Source organism: Lissotriton helveticus, chromosome 1_1, assembly GCF_964261635.1.
Source record: "Lissotriton helveticus chromosome 1_1, aLisHel1.1, whole genome shotgun sequence".
NCBI classification, from domain to species: domain Eukaryota; kingdom Metazoa; phylum Chordata; class Amphibia; order Caudata; family Salamandridae; genus Lissotriton; species Lissotriton helveticus.
In genome coordinates this window covers 1,109,953,434-1,109,976,131 of record NC_136057.1, presented here as the reverse complement: position 1 = coordinate 1,109,976,131, position 22,698 = coordinate 1,109,953,434, and the positions used below count along the sequence as shown (strand labels likewise).

At 43.7% G+C, this 22,698-nt stretch overlaps 1 protein-coding gene across 3 annotated transcripts in view; it reads right to left on the bottom strand.

The window, feature by feature from the left end:
* The window catches only part of SCYL2 (SCY1 like pseudokinase 2), a 366,719-nt gene that overhangs the window by 13,569 nt on the left and 330,452 nt on the right, over positions 1-22,698 (bottom strand). For all 3 annotated transcript variants that reach the window (XM_078678675.1, XM_078678685.1, XM_078678690.1), the window contains one exon: positions 17,873-17,965. In XM_078678675.1, the coding sequence (XP_078534801.1) occupies positions 17,873-17,965 (93 nt within the window). The remainder of the gene's footprint in view (positions 1-17,872; positions 17,966-22,698) is intronic.

Sequence of the window (22,698 nt, the reverse complement as noted above, 5' to 3'; positions counted from 1 at the left end):
CTTTAAATAATCTCTAATAATTAAAAAATGTTTGCTCTGCAGCCGCCAGTGTTAATTTCAAGTCAATTTCAGTAGTCAGCAAGAGAAATTAATTTGAACCAGTATTAAGAGCAAGGTGTGCTGCAAGGTTGAAAACCTAACTCACACCACAAACATTAAGGGCATACTAACTTAGTCCACACTCTAAACGACCATATGTAATACTAAACAAGACCTAGTGGAAACAGATTATGTTTTCAGTGTAAGAACGTCAAAAGATGAATACAAACATAACCAACAGTGTGCTATGTTATGCAAGTGGTCATGTGCCCTTTAATCACAATCCGTGAAAGGAACCGCACTAAAAGGAATGAGTGAATCTTTTGAGGATATTAGGGTTAAAAGTAATGGGCTCCTCAAATCTATTTGTATGGACAGATGTGTGAAGCTCTATTCGGTTTTGAACATAAATCTCTGTCATATGGTCTGTTTCACTAAGGAGTAGATCAACCCCAGACAGTCATTCAAACAAACAGGGAGTAACCAACAGTGTTGTGAGTTGTCCAACTCCTGCAACTTGCAACCATTTTGTGTGAAAAAGCAGTGTGGACCTGGTGCAGAACAGAGAAATTAACAAGCATTTACAATGCAATAGGTCTCGCAGCATTTAATTTAGAGCTTTTAACATTACCCAACATGCAGGCTTTTAAAGGAATATCGGGCTTGAATGTCCTCTGCTGGTAAGGATGCACAAAATGAACGTGCATCTATCTGCCTGGAGAACCGAGCGGTTACAATATATCACGTACATTGTATTTTTGTGTACTTAATTGTTTTGTATGCAACTTTCGTATGACTTAAACCATCCCCCAGATGCATATTTTTTTTATCACTTGACCCATTCATTTTAACATTGAAGCCGTTCGACATTACCTGCCCTCAAGCCCATTTTTGAAAGCGCCCCATCCGCCTTGCAATGCCAAACCCACAGAACCGCCTAAGGGACTTTAAGGAGGGGGCAGAGCTTTGGCCGACAGAGCAGTCTTTTGACGTTGGCAGTCCCCGAGGGTCATGACCTTGCTCTGTAGTTTAGTTTGGCGCGATTGAAATTGAAAACCTCAGCATTCCTCAGTTTGTTTTACCAACTCCTGCTGCTGTGTTCTGGCGCTGGTTGAGGGCTGCATGATTGGCATGCTTTTATTCTTTTACGCAGCTTCATTTACAACAAAAAACATCTCTGCCTCTTGTCTTCCTTTATGGTATAGTATTCAAAATCATTTGATGAATGCACCTCTCCACATTTTTATCCCGAATGCATTGTGGGCGTTTTTTGGCGTCCCTTTAAATTGAAAACAAAACTAGGTTGATAGGAACCCACACGTTATTGATTCAGATACACTTGGGAATACTTGTAAGGGGCTTAATCTTGGTAGAAGCTTTATAAAACCGCGCGCGACCGGCTCCGATCGCTTTCGTTTTCCCCACCGGAAGTCAGGCAATGTCGCCTGTGACGGGGGCGGGCCGCGTCAGGACCGGAAGAGGAGGCATGCGTATCGCGACCCGGGGCTCCTGTGAGCAGTGGAGAACCCCGGGCCCGCCAGCAGGAGGTTACGCGACTGTTGCGGGGCTCCCTTGACCAAGAGGGAGCCCCGTGAAAGGAGCTGGCAAGAGCTGCAGCGGCGGAGTCCCCCGAGATTGCCCCGGTAAGTTAGAAAGGGCTGGGGGGTGCGGTGTGCGGTGTGCGGGGGGGTGGGGGGGCGGGCGAGGGGGGCAGCACTCGTGTGTCTGTGTGCGTGTGTATGTGGGAGGCTGTATGTGCGTGCGTGCATGGGCGCTTCTGTGTGTGTGTGTGTGTGTGTGAGAGAGTGCGCGTGCTCGTTTGAAATCGCCTCCAAGGCGATGCGCGCGGCCAGCAGTGTCTCCTGGAAAGGAGACACGGCAACAATAGGCTGTCAGCGGACACGCGCTTCCGCGCGTGCAGCCGAGACCTAAAAAAACCACCATTCACTACAGGATATACCCAGTTTATTCAGCTTCTCTGTAATGGCACTGTTAAAAAGATTATATAATAGTCATCATACAGACTTTATCTGTTTCAATGGATAACCTACTTTCTCTGTTAATGTAACCAACATAGTCTAGCGCATTCATCAGGTCAGCTTTATTGCGTCACAGATTGGTGAAATCCAACCCAAGAAAAGGATACAGCATCACTGGTTTTGAGCCACAGCGTACATGTCCAATTTCCCTTTGGTGCATCTATACAAATCCAGAAAGTCTCATGAGTGTGTGTATATCTATTTATCTATCTATGGGTTTCTACCATGATGATGTGCATTTGCCATTTTAATTAACATGCATCTGGGCATTTTTTTTTAAGGAGACAAGGTGCACTGATAATAATGTAATCCAGGCTGTGGCGATTTAGACGCTAAGCAGCAGAACAAATATCACCCCAAATGTATGGACATTCAAAAACAATACTGGTGCAACTTGGGATCTGTAGGATTGTGACATCAAACCACGTGGGTGTATGGATAAAAGCACCTTCCTGTTTAGTAATTTTACTCAGCTGTGATCAAGGCTTAAAAGCGGAAATGTGTAAGGACATGAGGTTGCAGCTACTTTCACTAAGAAAATAAACGCATGGTTTAATTCCGAAATCAGGCTTCTGCATCTCTTTTTGATATATATCAATATCTATATCTATACATATATATATCCACATACACAAGGTGAGGAGGAGGCAAAGATCATCACAACACTTTCCGAACAAGATTCAGTTGCATTCAGGCCAGAATGCCGACTGCCACTAAACAACATTGCAGATTACCTCTCTGGTACTACCAGTTGGGAACCTAGCCAGAAGAGGCATTAAAACATGAACATGAATGATATAACAATGATTTAACAAAAGTAAATTTGAAATTTGTATACTTTGCTTATTAGAGGTAGATAATAGTTGAATTTAAACTCAAGCCTTAACAGGAAGAACAAATAAACAAATGGTTGTGAGAGTCTGAATAGCAAACAGCAATAATTATTTTCTTTCTATGAAGATATTCATCAGGAATGATCCATTCAAATTAAAAAAAAAACATGATGTCCTTGCTCATATATAAAAAGGTGAAGAAATGTACCCGGGGCATGTTACCATTGTGAAGAATTCAGAACTTCTCGCTGTCTCTCCAATTCAGGACTTTTGGAGGAAACAAATAGATGTAACAGAATGAATAAAAGGCAAGTGAAAGTCCACTAAAAAAACAAAGGCTAAAGAGGAGTTATACATGAGGATGGTAGTAAGATTTCAGGCTGGACAATTCCTACTGGAGTAGGGTCAAGACTGATTTGCCTATGGTTGGGTCCAAAACTGAGGTGGCATGCTGTCCAAAATTACGATAGAGTGGGAAGCAGCCAAAGTAATTACACTTGGCTGAGATTAATTCAAGCATTCTATCCATCACTTTTTTGTATACTTCTGTGTGACACCCTAAGTGGGACGGGTATGCCCAGATGTGGGTCCTGCCACCAAAACCAAGCTATACCCGACTTGGATACTTAATCAATGTGAATAATGCAGGGCTACTCTCTATGTTCTTGTCGAGGATTCAAGAGTTTTCGAGGAAAGTAACAGATGAAACCGAATGAATAAAATGTAATCAGCACAAACTACTTTTTCCTGTAAATTGCATGTAACTGGGTTTGAAACTACATTCCACAAAGGAAATGCCAATTCTCATGTGATACCCTTTTAAACATGGCAAAGAGACTCTGTTTTGTTATCCTGTAAACAAGGCATGGGAAGGCCAAAACACGTATGGTTCAATTCTGTATCCTGAAGTATCACATTCATGAAGAATAAAATATGTGAAGGCTAGTGAGTGCGGGCATTATTCCTTTTCTTCTGAGCCTCTGAAAATAATATATCTACATATTATATATATATACACATCTCCTACTGGCGGTCGCCAGTAAGTAGTTATAGTTAGGACCATGTTTCCATAGATCCGTTCAGTAGTAGTTGAGAAATTTAAGACAATCAACATAGTGATATCCGTGGCCATATATATTTCACAATGATTCCCAACAGAAATGTTGTTATGGATGGCCGAAAGCTGAGGAGAGAGTTGCAGCTGCCATTTTATCTAACGGGAGATGGTCCCCAGGGCTCAAGATAAAAGTGAAAAGTATAAAGAGTGAGGGTAGAGGTATCCTGACCACATGGGTGGAATATAGGGGTATTTGTGGGACCCTTTATGTGTACAACACCTCAAAAAATGTTTCTTTTTCCCATGAGCGATATTTGTGGATTAGTCGCCCGTGTAACGTCCCAACAAAATCGCCAATTAATTTTAACTCAACAATTACACACTCACAGAGCCACTGATACACTTACACACTCACTCACATACCTAATCAGTCACTCATGCAACCACTCACAGCACCCATTCAGAGATTTATGCACCCACTCATAGAATCAGAGTCTAACACACCGACTGAGAGACTCATGCACTCACGCACAGACCTAGTCAGACGCTCATGCACCCAGTCACAGTCCCACTCAGACAGTCACTGACCCACTCAGAGACCCACTCGCGCACACACACACACACACACACACACACACACACTCAAAGACCCAGTCAGACACTTACACACCCACTCACAGACCCACTGAGACACACGCACTCACTCACACTCTCCCTCAGACACTCACATATCCGCTCACAGACCCAGACACTCACATATCCGCTTAGCAATCAACAAAAAAGGACACTTGTAACACTATTCGACTTTCGGCTTAGTGCAAATAAGGAAACCCTCAGAGAGGTCAATGTTGACTTGCGAGTAGCGGTTTATTCGTTTCATCCGCCCCACATTGACACTCATGCAGTTATCATCGGGTTTTTCCTCTTGGTGTGTACTGCTCGCCTCATCCAGAGGCACCTCAAGTCTCAAGTGTAGTGTCCAGAGACAAAAGGACTTTCCCAAAAGGATTAATAAAAAATGAAAAAAGAGTACCCTGAAAAATTTTTAATATTGGGTAAACTTACATTATTAAAAGGTTTTGAATACTCATAGGTAGACCAAGTTACGTGACTACATGGTATTACTAGAGTGGTTTTGTCGACATGTTTCAGCTCTATTGGGCCGGGCGGTCTGTAGAGCATTTCGAATCGGAGTTGGTTTTCAATGAAAGCAACACTTTCTCTTCCAGTATAATATACTGGAAGAGATATATCGATGATATTTTTCTAATATGGAATACCCAACAAGACCTCTCTGGATTCATGTTATGGCTAAACTCTTTGGATCCTTGGCTGAAATTTACACACACCTCCAGCAGTAGCCGTCTTGATTTCCTGGACCTAACAATTTTTGAGGACAACAGTACCCTACAAACCAAAACTTTCCTTTTGGGAAAGTCCTTTTGTCTCTGGACACTACACTTGAGACTTGAGGTGCCTCTGGATGAGGCGAGCAGTACACACCAAGAGGAAAAACCCGATGATAACTGCATGAGTGTCAATGTGGGGCGGATGAAACGAATAAACCGCTACTCGCAAGTCAACATTGACCTCTCTGAGGGTTTCCTTATTTGCACTAAGCCGAAAGTCGAATAGTGTTACAAGTGTCCTTTTTTGTTGATTGCTAAGTGAATACTTTGGGGAAAGAAACGGACACGCAAAATTCCTCATCCCTCCCAGTTGATTAATTACTCACATATCCGCTCACAGACCCAGACACTCATGCACCCACTCACAGACCCAATCAGACACTTATGCACCCACTCACAGACCTACTGACAGTTACACACCCACTCATACACCCGCTGACAGATTCACTTGGGTGCTCATGCACCCATTCATAGGCCAACACAGATACTATTGCACCCACTCAAACACTCATAATACCACTCACAGACCCACTCAGATACTCTTTCTTAAATAACTTTATTAACATTTTGTAAATTACAAAGAGACACAGAGTCAAATGATATGCAAAAGGAAATCATAGCAAAATTATGCATAGTATACAACATTACAATTGGCATGAAATCTGCAATTAGTAGAGATCGACCACCCTTAGTGCACAATGCAGCGTTCAACTGTAACTTTAGAGAAGTAATTCGCGTCTAGCATAACTACCCTTATCATTGTCATTAGTTTAACATCTCACTTCAATTAACGGAACCCAGACCAGCAGTACGATGTGCGGACCCTGAAGACATCCCAGCAGCGCATGCATTTTTTACCCAACTTGCTCCACAGTTTTGTGAGTAAGAGCGTCTTCATCTGCAGCCCCCTAATCTTTCGCAAGGAGATATATATTACACAATCCCCAGACGTTTTTTGGGCAGTTTCGTGGGCGCAGAAGCTCACTGTAGCTTTTTGTTTGGGTAGTGCAGTAAACCATATCTCGGGACCAGCCCGTGATAGTGGGTCGGGGGCCCAGAGACCAGCATTGTGCCACTCTGCACCTTGCTATCAGAAGTGCCATGTTTACTAGCCGTTGGACTGCTTTTGGTACTTGTTTGGAATATCCCAATAAGGCTAGCAAAGAATCAGGTGTTAATGTCATGGCGAAAGCTCCCAAGGGTTGAAAGGTCTGAGTCCAGAACCTGGCAATCCCCGGACACAACCAGGCCAAGTGGTAAAATCCGCTACTATTTCACCACAGCTCTCCCATTATGCAGAGTCATGCAGCCCATAACTGTGTAGCCTCTCAGGGGTGTAACAGACCTGATTTAGTAAAATGCGTTTTGTGCTTTCGCAGCAATATCTCCACTTTGTCATCTAGGTCTGTCTGCCAGGCTAAGCGGGACTTAATGGAGTGGTGTGCCCTATACCCCTGCCTCAATTTATATATTGTAGACACTATCTTTGTGGGAGAATCTGCTTTAATCATGGGGCTAAGAGCGATCACTTAGGGTGGTTCAACCAGATCGCTGCCTAGGGTTTTCAGAAGCGCCTGTCTCATCCTATGGATTTAGAATTGAGAGAGAAGCAAGGCATTGTGCTCCGATGTCTCCACTTCATCCCATTTTTCACTATCCCCTCTGAGAACATGTCGCCTATCGTAATAATATTTATAGAGCTTAGTGCATGGGTCACCACCCTGTCTCTGCATGGAGAAAGCCAGTGGCACCATTGTATTGGAGCCAGAGGAGAGTATTAAATAGCTCCAGCTTGCAATTTCAGAAGAAGCTGCCAAGCTTGCACTGTAGTGTTGATAGAGTACAGAATACCTGACCTACGATCCGGTGGTTTGAAAAGTAATGAAGGCAGAGGGAGAGGTGCAGCAACCACTTTCTCGATCTGTATGTGCGTACTGCCAGAAAGGGCGTGTATCCAGTAACGGGCATGGGCGCATTGTGCAACCCTGAAGTATAGATCGAGATCCGGATCGCCCAATCCTCCCAAGTGGTATGGGGGAGGAAGAATGTCCCACTTCACCCGAGCATGTTTCCCGGCCCAGGCTAGTCTGAATAGGAATGAATGTAGCGACCGGAAAAACGAGCTAGGCAGAACAATAGGGGTATTGGAAAATAGAAGCAAAAAGCGAGGTAGTACCACCATTTTCATAATTGCAACCCTACCTGCTAGCGACATAGGGAGGCGAATCCATCCATCCAAATCTGCTTCCAGTTTGTCAACCGCAACCCCATAGTTTTCACTCCGCATCACCTTTGATTCGGTGTGAATTTTTATGCCTAAGTAACACACCGGTTCCGTCGTCCATCGCAGCAGATAATCAGGAGTAAAATGTTCCGTAATAGGCGTAAGAGGAAATGTGATGGACTTATTCCAGTTGACTTTCAGCCCTGACATTGTGTCAAACTTGACAACCTCTCGGAGTGTTGGAGACTGGTTGAAGTCAGGGTCTCGTATGTATAACAACGTATCATTGACATATGTAGAGCTAATTAGCTCATATCCCGGGAAGCGTATGCCCCTGTGAATGTGATACTCCCTAATTTGCAAGCTAGCGGTTCCGCCACCAGGGTATATATTATCGGGGACAACGGGCATCCCTGGCATGTACCTCTAGTTATGTTGATCGGTGTCGCGACCATGCTGTCGACTTTTATTCTGGCTGTGGGAGAATTGTATAGAACGCCTACCATGTGCAAGAACATACCCCCCCAGTCCTAATCTCGTCAGGACATGCTTAATGAACGACCATACTACCAAGTCTAACGCTTTTTCTATGTTGAGGAACAAAGCCTCTGCCTGCACGTCCAGACAGTGTGTTGGATCGCCCCAAAAACGGAGTGCAAATTATAAGTCAGATTTCTACTAGGGACCAACCCTGCTTGTTCTGATGCCACCAGTAGCGGCACCAGAGGTGCTAATCGGTTTGCCAAGATCTTAGCATTGTTCTTCGTGTCAACGTTCAGCAATGCCAGTAGGCGATTCGACGTGCATTCAGTTGGCGGTTTATCTGGTTTGATTATTGCCACAATTAAAGCCTCTCTGATCGAGGGTGTCATAATCCCGCTCTCACTCATCTCTTCAAATAACGTTGCCAAATGCAGGATAAGCACTCCCTTGAATTCTTTAAAAAAAGCGACCGTTAGGCTGTCAATGCCTGGTGCACTGCCTGATTTCATCACACCAAGCGCTGCAACTATTTCTTCAGTATCCAGCAGGAGCATTAGATTTTCACGCTATTTGTCAACCCGGGCAGCTTGATGTGTGCCAGGTAGTCAATGATATCAGTTTCATTATCCCCACATTGCGAGCCATATAAATAGGAGGATATTGTTTGAAGCTATCGGCGATCGTCGTAGAGTCAGATAAAGGCACCCCTTCCTCACTGTTAAGGACAACTACTCCTGACTTCTCTCTACGTTTCTTTAGGAGCGAGGCCAGTACAGAGCCAGGACGTTCACGTTCGCCATATGAGTGGGCCGTTGCCTATTTACCTAAGTGCTTAATTTCAGAGTCCGCTGTATCATGATATTCTTCCAACAGTGAATGAAACTCCTCTCCAACACTGGCTATTGGGTCAGCAAGGAACCTTTCTTCCAATGACTTGAGTGGGTTTTCTAAGTCCGCCAGTCGGTTGCGAAGCGCCCGAAGGACTCCTGAGTGTTTGGCCATGGCTATTCCTCGGATGTAAACTTTGAACATTTCCCATACAACTGCAAACGTGTCTACTGGTCTGCAAGATACGCTTTGAAGACAGGGTCAAGTAGTGAGTATGGGGGGGGGAGCGCCATGTGAATGGGGGGAATGTGCTTAAGCGGGCTCTCCACGACTAGCAGTACTGGCGAGTGATACGAGTAGGTGCGAGGGAACACCTCACATTCGCGGACCTGGTTAAGTACGGTCCTGGAGGCCAGCCAATAATCAATTTTCGTGTGTAAGTCATGATATGCAGAATAATGTGTGTACCCACCCTTTCCCGCATGACGTTCTGTCTAAACATCACAAAGTTCTAGCTGTGTCAATGCATCGGCAATAGTGCGTGCTGATGCTGTAATGCATCTTTCCGGTCCCGCAGATCTATCCCCCCCGCCCGAGTTGTTTGTCCCAACTATAACTCTGCATCTTCTCCAGCAGTGCAGTGAAAAAAGTTGGGTTGTCAAAATTAGGGCTGTATATGTTGACTAACCTCAGGTCAATTCCCTTTCCCCTGCATCTCGCGATGACAAATCGCCCGCCAGGGTCTGAGTCTCAGGGATCTAATTTAAGCTCAGACTTTGGGTTAACCCAAGTAATCACCACCTGGGCATGGGACGTGAACCCCGCTACATGGGTGTGGCCTTGTAGTCCTCTGCTACGGACCCTCGGACTAGTAAGAGGTAGGTGTGACCCCTGCAGTAGCGCTATATCTATGTTGTGCCTGGCTAGATAGGCCAGTACCTTCCTTCTTTTCCTGTGATCATTTAGGCCACACACATTCCAGGTTAAGATGTGTAGCCTAGTACTATGGGTTTGAGCCATGGGTGTTAATCAGTTTCACAATATTCGCTGGTGGAAGTACAACAATGCCTATCTGGTCTGTGGGAGAGCGTGACTTGTCCAGCAAGCTCAGTCCTATAATCATAACATATAGTACACATACGAAATTATGACTGCCCCCCTTTCCCGCTAAGCCCACTCCAACTAAGCAATGGCGAAGGACCGTGAAAACATTGTCTATCTCCCAGCAGGAAGTAAGTCTCTGTGCCCTCCTCTCAACCCCCACCCATGCAAGGCAAACCCCAACCATGCCATGGCTAAATCCTCTCATACTAGCCCCCAATAACATAGCAAATTTCACATTAATCAATGTCATCTAGCTCCACCTGCCATCTTGCAATTCTGGTGTATCTGAGTGTAACTGCCTATCTGCCACTGTATCAGATCAGACTGGTGCAAATCCTAGGTGTTGGGACCTCAAAACTAGTCTAGCGCGTCTAGTCTGCGCAAGGATGTTGCCTATAATAATTTCAGGGCCACTCAGATATCTTCTTCCCCCACAACTAACAGGTAAGGCCTGAATGAACCATGTATCACAATAAGACCCCTGCAAAACTGAATCTTATCTGTTCAAGTGAGAGCCAACACAGCTAATCTTGCTCATCCAGACTGCCTCCAGCCGCTCCCTCTGGGTTGGTCAGTCCGTTGCTGGGCGATTCATCTTTTGACCACTATTTCAGTGCTTTCTGCAGCATTTCGGGTCTGTGAAGATCTGAGACCTCACTTGTCTGCTCACACGGAGTCCCGCTGAATACAGCATGGCATAATCCAAATTCTGATTGCGCAGCTGCTTCTAAAGTGGTGCAAATTGATGACGTGCCTCCTGCACCTGCATAGTAAAGTCCGGTTATAATGAACTAGCTGACCCTTGGTATTGTAACGATTGCTTCTCCCGAGCGGCTTTTAGGGCAGCGTCTCTATCCCTATAGTTTAGCAATTTATCGATTATAGGCCTCGGAGCTGCTCCAGGGGTGGTCTTGGGCCTAGCGAGCGATGAGTACGCTCCACAATCAACATCGAGAACGTTTCAGCTCCCAGCAGTGTCACTAGTAGCTTTTCAATAAATCGTTCCATGTTGTCCACACTCGTTGACCCTGGCAGGCCCGTGATACGGATATTGCTTCGTCGAGAGCGAGCTTCAAGGTCCTCAGCCTTGTCCTGGAGAGCCTGAAGTGGTTTCCCCATCTGCTTTTGCACAGAGTCCATATCCGTATGAGCTTCCTCCACGTCCGCAACTCTGCGCTCCGTCATGTCTATGCGCTCGGCCTGCTTATCCAAGCCTTCCGTCATGGGGTCCATACGGTATGCCAGAGAATCGATCTTGCTATTGATAGTGGAAATGCTCTTTTGCAGACTCTGTTGCATTGCAGCCAGAATTTTGAGGTTATCCCCCTCCGCTGGTTCCTGCAGTACTATGTGGCAGTTCAAGCTCTCCTCGGAAGAACGCTCCCTCTGCCTGGATTTCCTTTGCTCAAATTGGAGTTTGGGCTGATTTTTATTGACCTTCCCCATATTGCCTGCGCTGAACACCGCCAAGAAGGCACTTCAATGAGTTGCGGAAGTTAGTTGTGCAAAAGTGTATGCGAGAAAAACGTATTCTCCCACCGCTGGTGTCAAAAAATGTAGAAAGCCTTCCAGTGCGCCTGGTTCTAATTTCGGCGGGTACGCAATCCTCGTAAAAACAATCACAGCAGTGCAATATTCTGGTATGAGATGTAAAGATTCCCCGGTATGTGCTCAGATCCCAAACGATGACAGCAGCGTTTGTACTAGTGCTCGGTACCTGCATCGGTTCCACAAAGCGCCGGGAAAACGAATGGGCCTATCCACGTGGCAGGGTTTCAGTGGTCTTTTCAGCGCTAGTGTCGGTGTGCTGTTAACTGTGGCCATAACCCTCGCAGCTGGGCTCCTTTAAGAACTGGACCGCCTACTGCCGCAGCACAGGCGCTCACCACCTACACAGCTGGCCCAGCACAGGCCTCCGCAACACTCCTCAGTATCCAGCGCCACCAGCAGGGAGAAAACAGGAATCAGCAGATGCCCCTAGGCAAGACCGCCCGTCCAGGTAACTCAGAGATCCACCCTGCGAAACCCCAACTCGTTCCTAAGTCCCAGGCCACAAGGGCCGGATCAGGAGTCTCACCTCCGTCCACGGCCGCCACAGCGTTCCCGGCAGTAGTCTCAGCAGGTCCTCTGACCTGCGAACCACCGTCAGGGCCAGCACTTCCCATGATCCACCGGTGTCCCGTATCGACGGGGGGCTGCAGCTTCTTTGGCTTGAGCACGGTGGGAATTTGGCCCCCGCACTCGCAGTTGGTCATCAGAAGATTTCTCCGGCCCCGGTTTACTACGGCACGCGCGCAGGATACAGCGTCACTCTGGTTTCCGCAACAACACCCCCGGCGCCACCGCCCAAATGTTTTATGTAGCTGCTGCTACAGATCCGGATAATCAACTCCGTGCGTCGGCATCACGTTATAGTGTGCAAATCTTCGCATTTTGGGCCAATTGATCAGCCCCTATGCAGGATTCTTGAAGGATAGGTCGATGGCTTGACGGAGCTCACACTCTAGGTGGCCATCTTAGGCTCAGGCAAGCTCCACCCGACCCCCTCAGATACTCATGCACGCATTCAAAGACCCATTTAGACACTCATGTACCCACTCACTGACCCACTGATACACCCAGTCACAGATTCACTCAGACTCAAACACACTCACAGTCTCACTTAGATAGTTACACACGCTCTCAAAGATGTACTTCGACTGTTACGCAGCCTCTCACAGAGCGTGTCAGACAGTTATGCACCTACTGAAAAATCCATTCAATTACTCATACATGCACTCACAGACTCATGCAGACACTTGTACATCCAGTGACAGACCCACTGACACACCTATGTAGCCAGTGTGATTCACAGATTCGTTTTTTAGTTATGAATTGGTAATGTGCTGGTGGCTATTGGCTATAATTAAAAAATGAAAAGAAAAAAATATAGGAAAACAAAAAAGAACTCTAACTTAAAAAACACACCCCTATTTTAAAACCTTACAGTTGGGAATTAAAAAACCATAGAAATTCACTGCAAAAACAAAGGTTAGAGGGATGTTGTACTTAGATAATAGAATTTAAAAAACCTAAAAAATTCACTGAAAAAACCCAAAGGATACAGGGATGTTATACTTGGGCTCAGATTTTACTCGTACAAAACTACTGAAATTCACCAGTTATAGTTACCTGCGATAACTTGAACTTGTGCCCACGCAATGCACTGCTTATGACCTCACACATTACATTACTCAGGACATGGTCTGTGACATCACGGATGCCGTCTCAAATGACATCACTGATGAGATCCACCAAACCACTCATACATACCCCATACCATCTGTCAGATACACTCACACACCAGTTCATACTACCATTCAACCACTGACACACCCTCTATCAGAACAATACAACCACTCAAACATCCAATCACAGATCCATACAAAGACACACACACCTGCTCACTCTCCGATACAGTCACTGACACAGCCAGTCACTCACACATACAGCCGCTCATAGACCCACTCACTCACCCATACAGTCACAGCCACTCACTCACTCACTCACCGATGGAGCCACTTGCACACCCACTCAGCCATACAGCCACTGATGCAGCTACTCACATACCCACTCACTCATCCATACAACTCACTTACCAATACCGCTGCTCACACAGCCACTCACTTATCCATACAGCTACTGACATACCCACTCACTCACCCATACAATCACTGACAAAGTCACTCACTTATGCATACAGCTACTCATATAACCACTCACTCACCCATGCAGTCAGGCTCACCCACTCAGTCACCAATAGTCACTAACACACCAACTCACTCACCTGTACACCCACTCACACACCAACTCACTAACTCAATGCATCCACTTACATACCCAGTCACTCACCAATAGATCTACTTACAGATCACTCACTCTCCCATACAAATAGTGACACAGCCACTCACCTATGCAGCCAGGGACACACCCACTTACACCGCCATACAACCACTTACACTCACTGGATGATGTCATCAGTGATGTAATTTGAGAAGTCATCAGTGATGTCATTTACCATGTCATGAGTGATGCAATATGCGGGGTCATAAGCAGTGAATTGCGAGGCGCAAGTTATGGTTAGCTCAGGTAGCTATAACTGCTGAACTTCAATGATTTTGTGCGAGTGAAATCTGAGCCCAACTATAACGTCCCTGTAACCTTTGTTTTTTTTCAGTGAATATATATATATGGTTCAAATGTAACGTAATGATGTAAAAGCATGAGACATGGAAAGGCAGCGGTTCGAGAGTAGGGAGTTTTTTTTATTCACAGTTGTCCCTATATGTCAACATATGAGATCGAGTGAATGTATCAAACTGCCTTGTATATCTTTATTTTGTTGACATTATAAAACAAAGAGGCCTGTGGACAAGGAGGAAAGATACTGGTAAGAGTTTCAGGTCAAAAATTGTAATTTAGATAATATTGTCCTACATGTAGTTATGTTGAGCTCCTTAAAAGGGATTGGCAGAAGATATCTTGAATCCGATGTAAGATCATGTGAGTAATGGGCAAAGAAAGACAGACTAGTACTTACTAGGAAATACTTTGGTTTCAGAGTCATTTGAGAAATCATGGGTCAGGGTTTCAAAACAGCATTTCATAACTCTAGCAATATCTTTCCAAGCAATAACTTGCCTCAAAATAATAAAAGAAATGCTCATGACACATAAAGTATATGAGGAAGAAGAGTCCTTCCATTTTCCCCAAAGTCTCATTATATTCCACACAGTTACTACTTTTCATATATACCCAGAACTATGCCTGGCTGCCTAAAAATACCCTAGACATTCCATGTCTGTTACTATGCGAAAAACTCCTGTCACTTCGCCTATGTTTACCTTGTACAAATATCGTCCCCTTTTTTTAAAATGAAAGTGATCATGAAGGGTAGTGAGATTTGGCGAAGGAGTTCTAACTGTTATAGATTATTGTGTTTTTTCAACGTGAATGTATTATATTAGAATTTCTCAGTACAATATTACTGAGATATGAAATGAAGGAAAAATACTAGAAAAACGGTCACTCTACTGTTCAGTTCCCACCAGTATAGTACATAAAGCATCTTCCTAGACATTTACGTTTCTTCCTCTCTTTTACACTTCATTCCATATTCTCACAATGCATCTGATCTGCCCCTTGCCACACCCTACCCTTCCACCATAGCTAGAAAGATTTTAGAACACTGTAACTCTAGTCCAGATTGAGCCAGAGTCACAAAGATGAAAAAAGATCAAAGGGAGGGCTGTTGTACTTGATTGTATATTTCAAGAAAGAGTGGTGGCTACTAAAGTTTGGGGAGAAAAAGAGGGTTAGACAAGGAAGGGTACATTTACAAGGACCTACACAGATTCTTTGCTTGGGGCGCGGGTGGCTTAGAGTGGCAGATATTTAGATGTTACATTGTTACCTTGGTAGCTTAAATTCCATAAAGTCAGATGCTTTGTTGGTGCCTATATCTTGGTGCACCTGCAACACGTTCTCTTTAGCCGGCGAGTTAAACGTTCTATTGGGCCTCGGACTCCACATTTGTCATCTGAGTGGTAAAGTTTCTTCTCTAGAGAGAGGTGTACGACTTATAATATACATCGTTTTACACTACCGTAAGTCACAATGCATAATCTTGCTCAAAAAGTAGTTTTGGAAGTGCACCTTAGAACATACATTTTTTTCTGCATTGGCTCGCATTCCTTACACCTTTTCTTTTGTGGTCAGGGAAGCATCAGGTAATAACCATATTTGGTTTTCATGTCTTAGTTCCAGACGGCCACTAATATTTTGCCGCTCAGGTCTTCAGTCTTAAGAATCAGAGTCACAGCAGGACCTGCATATCCTTTGGTAACCTCAGATGGAAACACCCTCATATGTCTTCCATGATTAGCTCATGTCACCAAGAAGCCTCTCGGGTTATCACTCCCATCCTCTTCAAGGATGTTAAGAACACTGATATTTTGTGCGTGGATGGAATTTTCCATGAGTTTCAGCTTCCACTTCACATTATTCTGGTACGTCATGGCAGTAGCAATCATTTTCCTTGTCATGGCGGCTTGCATCCATTTAATTTCTTCACAGCAAGCCAGTGATGATTTCTCTCATAGAGCCAGTACTGGGTTGGGTATGTCCCTCTTTATAGTAAAGAAGTAGGTTCCCTTGCCCGGAGTACCCAACTGTAAATTGAAACTAGTATACTAACCTTTTATTTTAGCTGTGGCACCATGCCAATCTAGCATGTGTGCAGAGGTCTGCTCCTTTTAATGTGAGGTCAAGAATTTGTTCTGTGACCTAGAGGGACACACAACAGTTTGCTCATATTGAGCATAGGATTGATCTCATTACCCTTGGTGGGTTGCGTAAAGCGATGGTGAAAGCATGCCAAGCTTTTAGGTGATGTGGCCAAACCTGTTTTTCCTGCGTCAGGGACTCCTCTTATGTAGAGTTTCACTTTTATGTGAACACCAGACCCTTGTGCTGACATTAACTGTGTGCCGAGTGTGTGTATGTGCGTGGATTATGAAGCACATGTATTGTAGTAGGAATATGTGTGGTAAAAGTCTTTGTAATAGACCAGTGGTATCCCTTTTGTACTGCTCCCTGGTTTAGTAGTGTGGCACAACATGGAGGTTGATAGAGTATGCCTAGACAGTTCAAGTTTATGGACGGCATTCCAGTGGCTGGAGGACAGAGATCTTCACTATGAAGTAAATGCACTGAGGAACGATGGAGACGGGGCTGCCTTTACAACTTAACTGAGGACCTTGTTAGTAAAAGGCTGCTGATTAGTTCTTACTGAGCCTTTGGCAGATGGGAAGGGTAAGACAGCAGTTTCTGTGGTTCAAGGTAATGAAATTTCTAGGCAGGGACTGTACTTTTGTCTGCCTCTGATTACTGCTTCAGGAAGTCTGAAGACAGCCAAATGCAGAGATTCCTCTTTTGGAAAAAGTACTTGCAGGGAAAAGTCAATAAAGGACAAGCAATATCAGAAATATCCAAGTGCATCAATGCCCAAAAGTACCAGGATAGATGTGTCAGGGGGCCTTGAAGAAGGCACTGGGGAAGTAATATGACAAGAATAAATGGGATACGATTGTAACAGGAGTCTTACGCTCACAGAGTCAGGAGACTACATACATTGTTGGTGAGATTATACCCCAAGCCTGCTTCATATCACCCTTACAATCTGATAAATGTTGGTTTTAGGAGCTCCATTGCATACTTACTTTGAGAATGCTGTGTGGTCCATGAACTTTGGCACACAGTGCATACCAAAGTGGCTATAGGGGAGAAGAGTCCTAAGCCCAAGACTACATTAAATCAAGTACTAATTACACTAAAAATAAAAACGCATGGACATAATTTCTCATTTTCTTTGGGCGACCAAGCAGGACAATTTAGCTCTACGGGGGACACTACAAATCCCACTTGAAATACACTGGCTTGAACAGGGGTGGCAACTACTGGTAATGGAGTGTCTCAGGCCATGGTAGGACGAAGTGGAAAGCTATGCAGGTGATGAAAAAAGATGAGCTATGAAGGGCATATACTGAGGGAAAGGGCACACTGACAGTTAATGCTAAAAAAGACCAAATGATATTACATGAGAGGTACAAATGAGTGGGGAGAAAGGACGTACAACAAAATTGGTATTTGTTAATATCAAAGGTTAAATCAATATTGGATTGAAACATACATGCATGCATATTGTATGACTGAAAAATTCAAATCTAATATAATTCATAACATTTGGTAGAATTAAATTAGGCATTCATTTGTTAAACAGCTTGCAACAATGGCAATAATAAAATGAATAAAAATACCTTCCGTTGCTGCTTTGATGTATCTTTACTATCCGTTCCACTGCATGGAGTTTCAGGTCCAATATTCTTAAATGCTTTGTCAATCTGTTCTAACTGTAATGTTTGAGATTATTTTACTCAACAATATAATACAATATTGTTTTAAAACTACATTCATTATACTACTAGCAAAACTATTTACCCGATATGTGTGATCACAAAAACTAAAGAGTACTAAAATAGCATTCATTTTATAAGTCTAATCAAGAGCAAAGTCAGACAGTTTGTCAATTCTCTGTATATAATGATTAAGTGCAATTATAAAGATCTGAACACGAATACATGGCTAGGCACTATAGGTTTATGTGAAAGCACTGTTGTTTTCGCATTGATATCCTTACTAAGTTAATCTTCACAAAGGGACAGGAAGAACTGACCGGCAATTTTAATACCCATACCTTTCCTTTTTAATATATGTATCCTCTAGGTTATAAGAGTTTCTTAAAAAAATATTTTTACAAAAATGCGAGTCTAATAGAGATGCGACAACCACACTTGCATAATGTACAAAAAAATGACAGTCAGCAGCCTTTAGGAGTAATGATGAACCCAGTTTATATATCAGGCACATTTATGTAAGAGTTCTTTGGAACTCAAATAATATTAAGTCTTTTGAGTGTGGCATTGAGAAAAGGCGAACAACAACTGCAACAAGAAACTCACAGAATGTATAAACAGGTACCTTAGAATGGGAAGTGCGGACTGAAAGAAACCACACATCAGTGGTAGGACTGAATCTTTGAAGGTTTTTGTTAATAATAAAATGTACGCAGTGGGCATGCAGCACAAGAATGGCTATGCCTATACATGCATGGGGGTGGCAAATTGAATCCATCCAGGTCTACATCAATATGGAAATATATCCTGGTCTACTGGGAGCTTAGGCAGCAACAGCAAAGTCAGAGACCTGCATGGGTGAGGAGAAAGAGTAAGCCGGGTAGGCTACAGTTGAACAGAGTAGAGAAGTGAAAGGTACTTACACTCTAAAGACAGCTTAGGGGATAACCAGCAGCTGTTTGACCTGCCTCCAACACCGACCTGTTGGTCCACTGGGAAGCATCATGAAGATGCTTATTTGCCCACCTTGGGAATCGACTGCTGCTCTGCAGACTCTTTCACGGTTTAGTTTAAGCCCACCTACTTTCTACTTAAGCAAGAAAAGAACTGAGTCAACACTGTCATCAGAATTTGAGACGGGTATTGAACCTACATAATTTTGATACCCTACAATGCTAGTAAAGTCTAACAAGGTTGTATGTTATTGGCTGAAGGAAGGTATTGGGATCATGTGATGACCTTTGGCTACCAGGTCATTAGTTTACTCTATGTTTTAACTTACTCCATCTTGAATGTATGACATTTTTTGTGCACTTGTATTTTGACTTGTGATTTTATTTTGTGTCTCCTTATAGCTTCAGAGTAGGAGTGTTTACTTTCTCCTCCGAACAGAGCAAAACAGCCTTGAGTGGAACAGAATGTGTGGGATGTGTGTTTGAAAGCATGAGAGAAGTGTGTGGAATGTACTTCTCCCTCTCAGAGTGTAGTGCAGTAGGCAGTGGTGCACAATTGTGCATTATGTTGTACATTGGGAAATGAAGTTTGTTTTAACTGTTTACTTTAACTTGCTCTAATTCCATCTTGAATTCTAACTCTGTCTGGCCTGGGTTCTGCACACACAAGCAGGCCGCCAGGTTACTCACAGTTACTTCGGTTATTTGCGTTCAAAATAGTTTTCCTCTTTGAAAGTGTTTTCTGTACTTTTGGAGATGTGTTCTACTTTCTCGAGCTACACCAAGATAAGGGTCTCGAACATGTAGGGGTGGGACGCGCGAGGAGAATGTGTGAGGAATCCTGTGCCTTGGAATGCCCCTAGGAGCTCGGCCCTCTCTGGTGAGTTTCCTTGACATAGAGGAGGTCTTCTCTAAACTTCTCGTGTATTGAGAAGATTATAAAACCTAGGGTTTCTTGGCATCTATCCAGAGAGGTTGACGCCTCTGCTCAGTACTGCATTTTCCAGTTTGAGGAGTCTCTTTAACCTAGGACTGTTAATCTGGGACCCCCAGTCTTGGAAGGGTCAGGAGGAAGATATTGCAGTCGGTGAGGTATTTTCTCTGATCATTGGTATTGAGATATATACGTATAGATATATGGTTATCTTCATATGTGTTTTATTCTGTGTGCACATTTATTATTTGCATGCGTTTCACTAGTATTATCCGTTTGTGTTCTTGTGTTTTATTCTCTTGCAAATGTTTCATTATTATCTGACTTGAACATGTTTATTATTTGCATGTACTTTACCATAATTACCTGCTTGTGTTTTATCCCATGCATTTGATTATTTTGTGAGTGTTTAATTATTATTTGCTGGCATATATATATATATATATAAGTATATTTACATTTGCATGTTGTTTTACCGAATTCATTTGACATCTGGAAAAGCCTTTCTGTTAGAGTGTTGCATTAATAAAACCCCACGCTTTATTTTTGAAAACTGTCTTTTGATGTGCCTCATTTCATGAGTGTGGAGACCCCATTACCGTGTGCTTCTGCTGGGGAATGATTCATTTCTTTTATTTGGGAGTGTAAAGCAAGACAAAATGACAAATGACAATTGCTCTAATTTTAAATAGATATAGCTGAGACACAAATGATACCTGCTTGATAAAACGAATCATAAAGGAAGAAAGCGTAAAACAATGTGGCTGGAAATTTAGCATTTTTTGTGTGCCACTATTATAAAAGTCACAAAATACAATGCAAAGTTGCCAGTAACCCAAGGGGAACTGTATATCTTCCTGCCATTATGCATGCCGTTGGCAATGTCAGAGAGGAACTTCATCCTCACAGTGTTAGATTATTTCCAAGAAGCTGAATTGGCAAATACAGATCCCACAGAGTTCACCATTTACCTAGTGCATTTTTACCTTTCGATTTGGAGTTCTGCAGATCACAATGGAATAACTAGCTGCCCATTGTAAATCTGCCCTCTCCTTCAAAGCTGACATAGTTTAGGTACAATCACTCACAGACTCCTCCAACTCAAATATCTCCAACATCATGGCGAATATTGCTCCACCCCAACTAAAAAATGCTCCAACAAAAATATCCAAACCTTGGTATAATGAAAACCTAAACTCTGAACACCGCAACCGTAGGGCATTTGAACGGTCATGGCGGACCAACTAAAACTCCTTAGAGACGCCAGGAGCCAATACAACAAACAAGTCAAGAGTGCTAAGGCGACTTACTTCAGGCACCAACTGGATCAAGCGGCAAATCGCCCAAAGAAACTCTTTGAATTGGTCAAACAACAATCAGTAGTTGGGCCTAACCAATCTGATCCTGGTAGCAACCCACCCTCTTGCGTTGATCTTGCTGCCTTCTTCACTGAGAAATCAATAATCATCTCCATTGACCTCGCCTCTAAGAAGGCTCTACTACCCTTTTCCATTGCTGCATCACCCATTGACTCCTCTGTAAGGCGTAAATCGACCTCCATGAATTCCAAGAACAATGCATCATGGGGCACTTTTACCACTTTTAGTGAATATTATATCTTCAAGATTCTTCGAAATATCAACCCTTCCAACCGCTTCAGTGACCCGCTGCCCCCTTCAATCTTCAAAGAAATCAAGAATGCACTGATCCCCACATGGACTAGGCTTGTTAATGCTTCCCTAGCACAAGGCATGATCCCAGAATGCCTTAAAGCAGCTCAGGTAACACCCATACTAAAAAAAACTAGCGCGGACAACTCTGATGTCAATAACTTCCGCCCTATTTCCAACATCCCCACTTTAGCGAAACTACTCGACAAACGGGTGCAATCCCAACTCTGTGCCCACATAGAGAACTACCAACTCCTAGATCAGCATCAATCGGGCTTTAGGAAGTGGCAAAGCAATGAATGGGCTCTCACTCACGTTTTTGATGACATTTTAATAATGCTCGACCAAAATTAATCCTGCCTCCTGATCCTCCTCGACCTTTCCTCCACATTTGATACGGTTAATCATGACAACCTCCTATCCGTTCTGCTATATAGAATGGGTTTTTATGATCGGGTGTTACAATGGTTCTCATCGTTCCTTCATCACAGAACTCAAAGAGTCAAGGCAAACAACTCTCTCTCCCAGCCCTCTCCCCTACTCATGGGTGTCCCCCAAGGATCTGCTCTATCTCCTATCCTCTTCAATCTTTTCTTGGAACCTCTTGATGTTCTACCATCCTGCTTAACCAATGAATACAGGCAAGTATATAAAATACATGATAGTAATAAATGGATCCCTAACTAAATGTACCTGAATGTATTTGGGTGTAAGAACCAATAATCCCTCTAGGATAAAGTCATTCCCATTACCTTAAGTGAGAGATTGTGGGACCCCGTCTTGATCGAGATGGACATCCCCTCTAAATTCCATAGACATTCTCTTCCACATGTATGCGGACGATACGCAACTATATCTGAAAGTCTCATCCTCTGAAAACATCATATCACTCAATACTACCCTAATGTTTCTCAAAACTGGTTAACGGAGAATCATCTACTGCTCAACAACTCTAAAACAGAATTCCTGCTCATCTCCCCTCCGAATCTCATCCCCAAGCTAGACCTCTGGCCGAGTCACCTCACTGCTTTCAACTGTACGCCTCTCATCTTAGACACAGCCAAGTCTCTCGGTATCACCATGGACAAACACCTGAGCATGAAAGGTCATATCAGCAATGTATGCAAAGGAGCTAACCACTTGATAAGATCCCTCAGAAATATCAAATCTTTC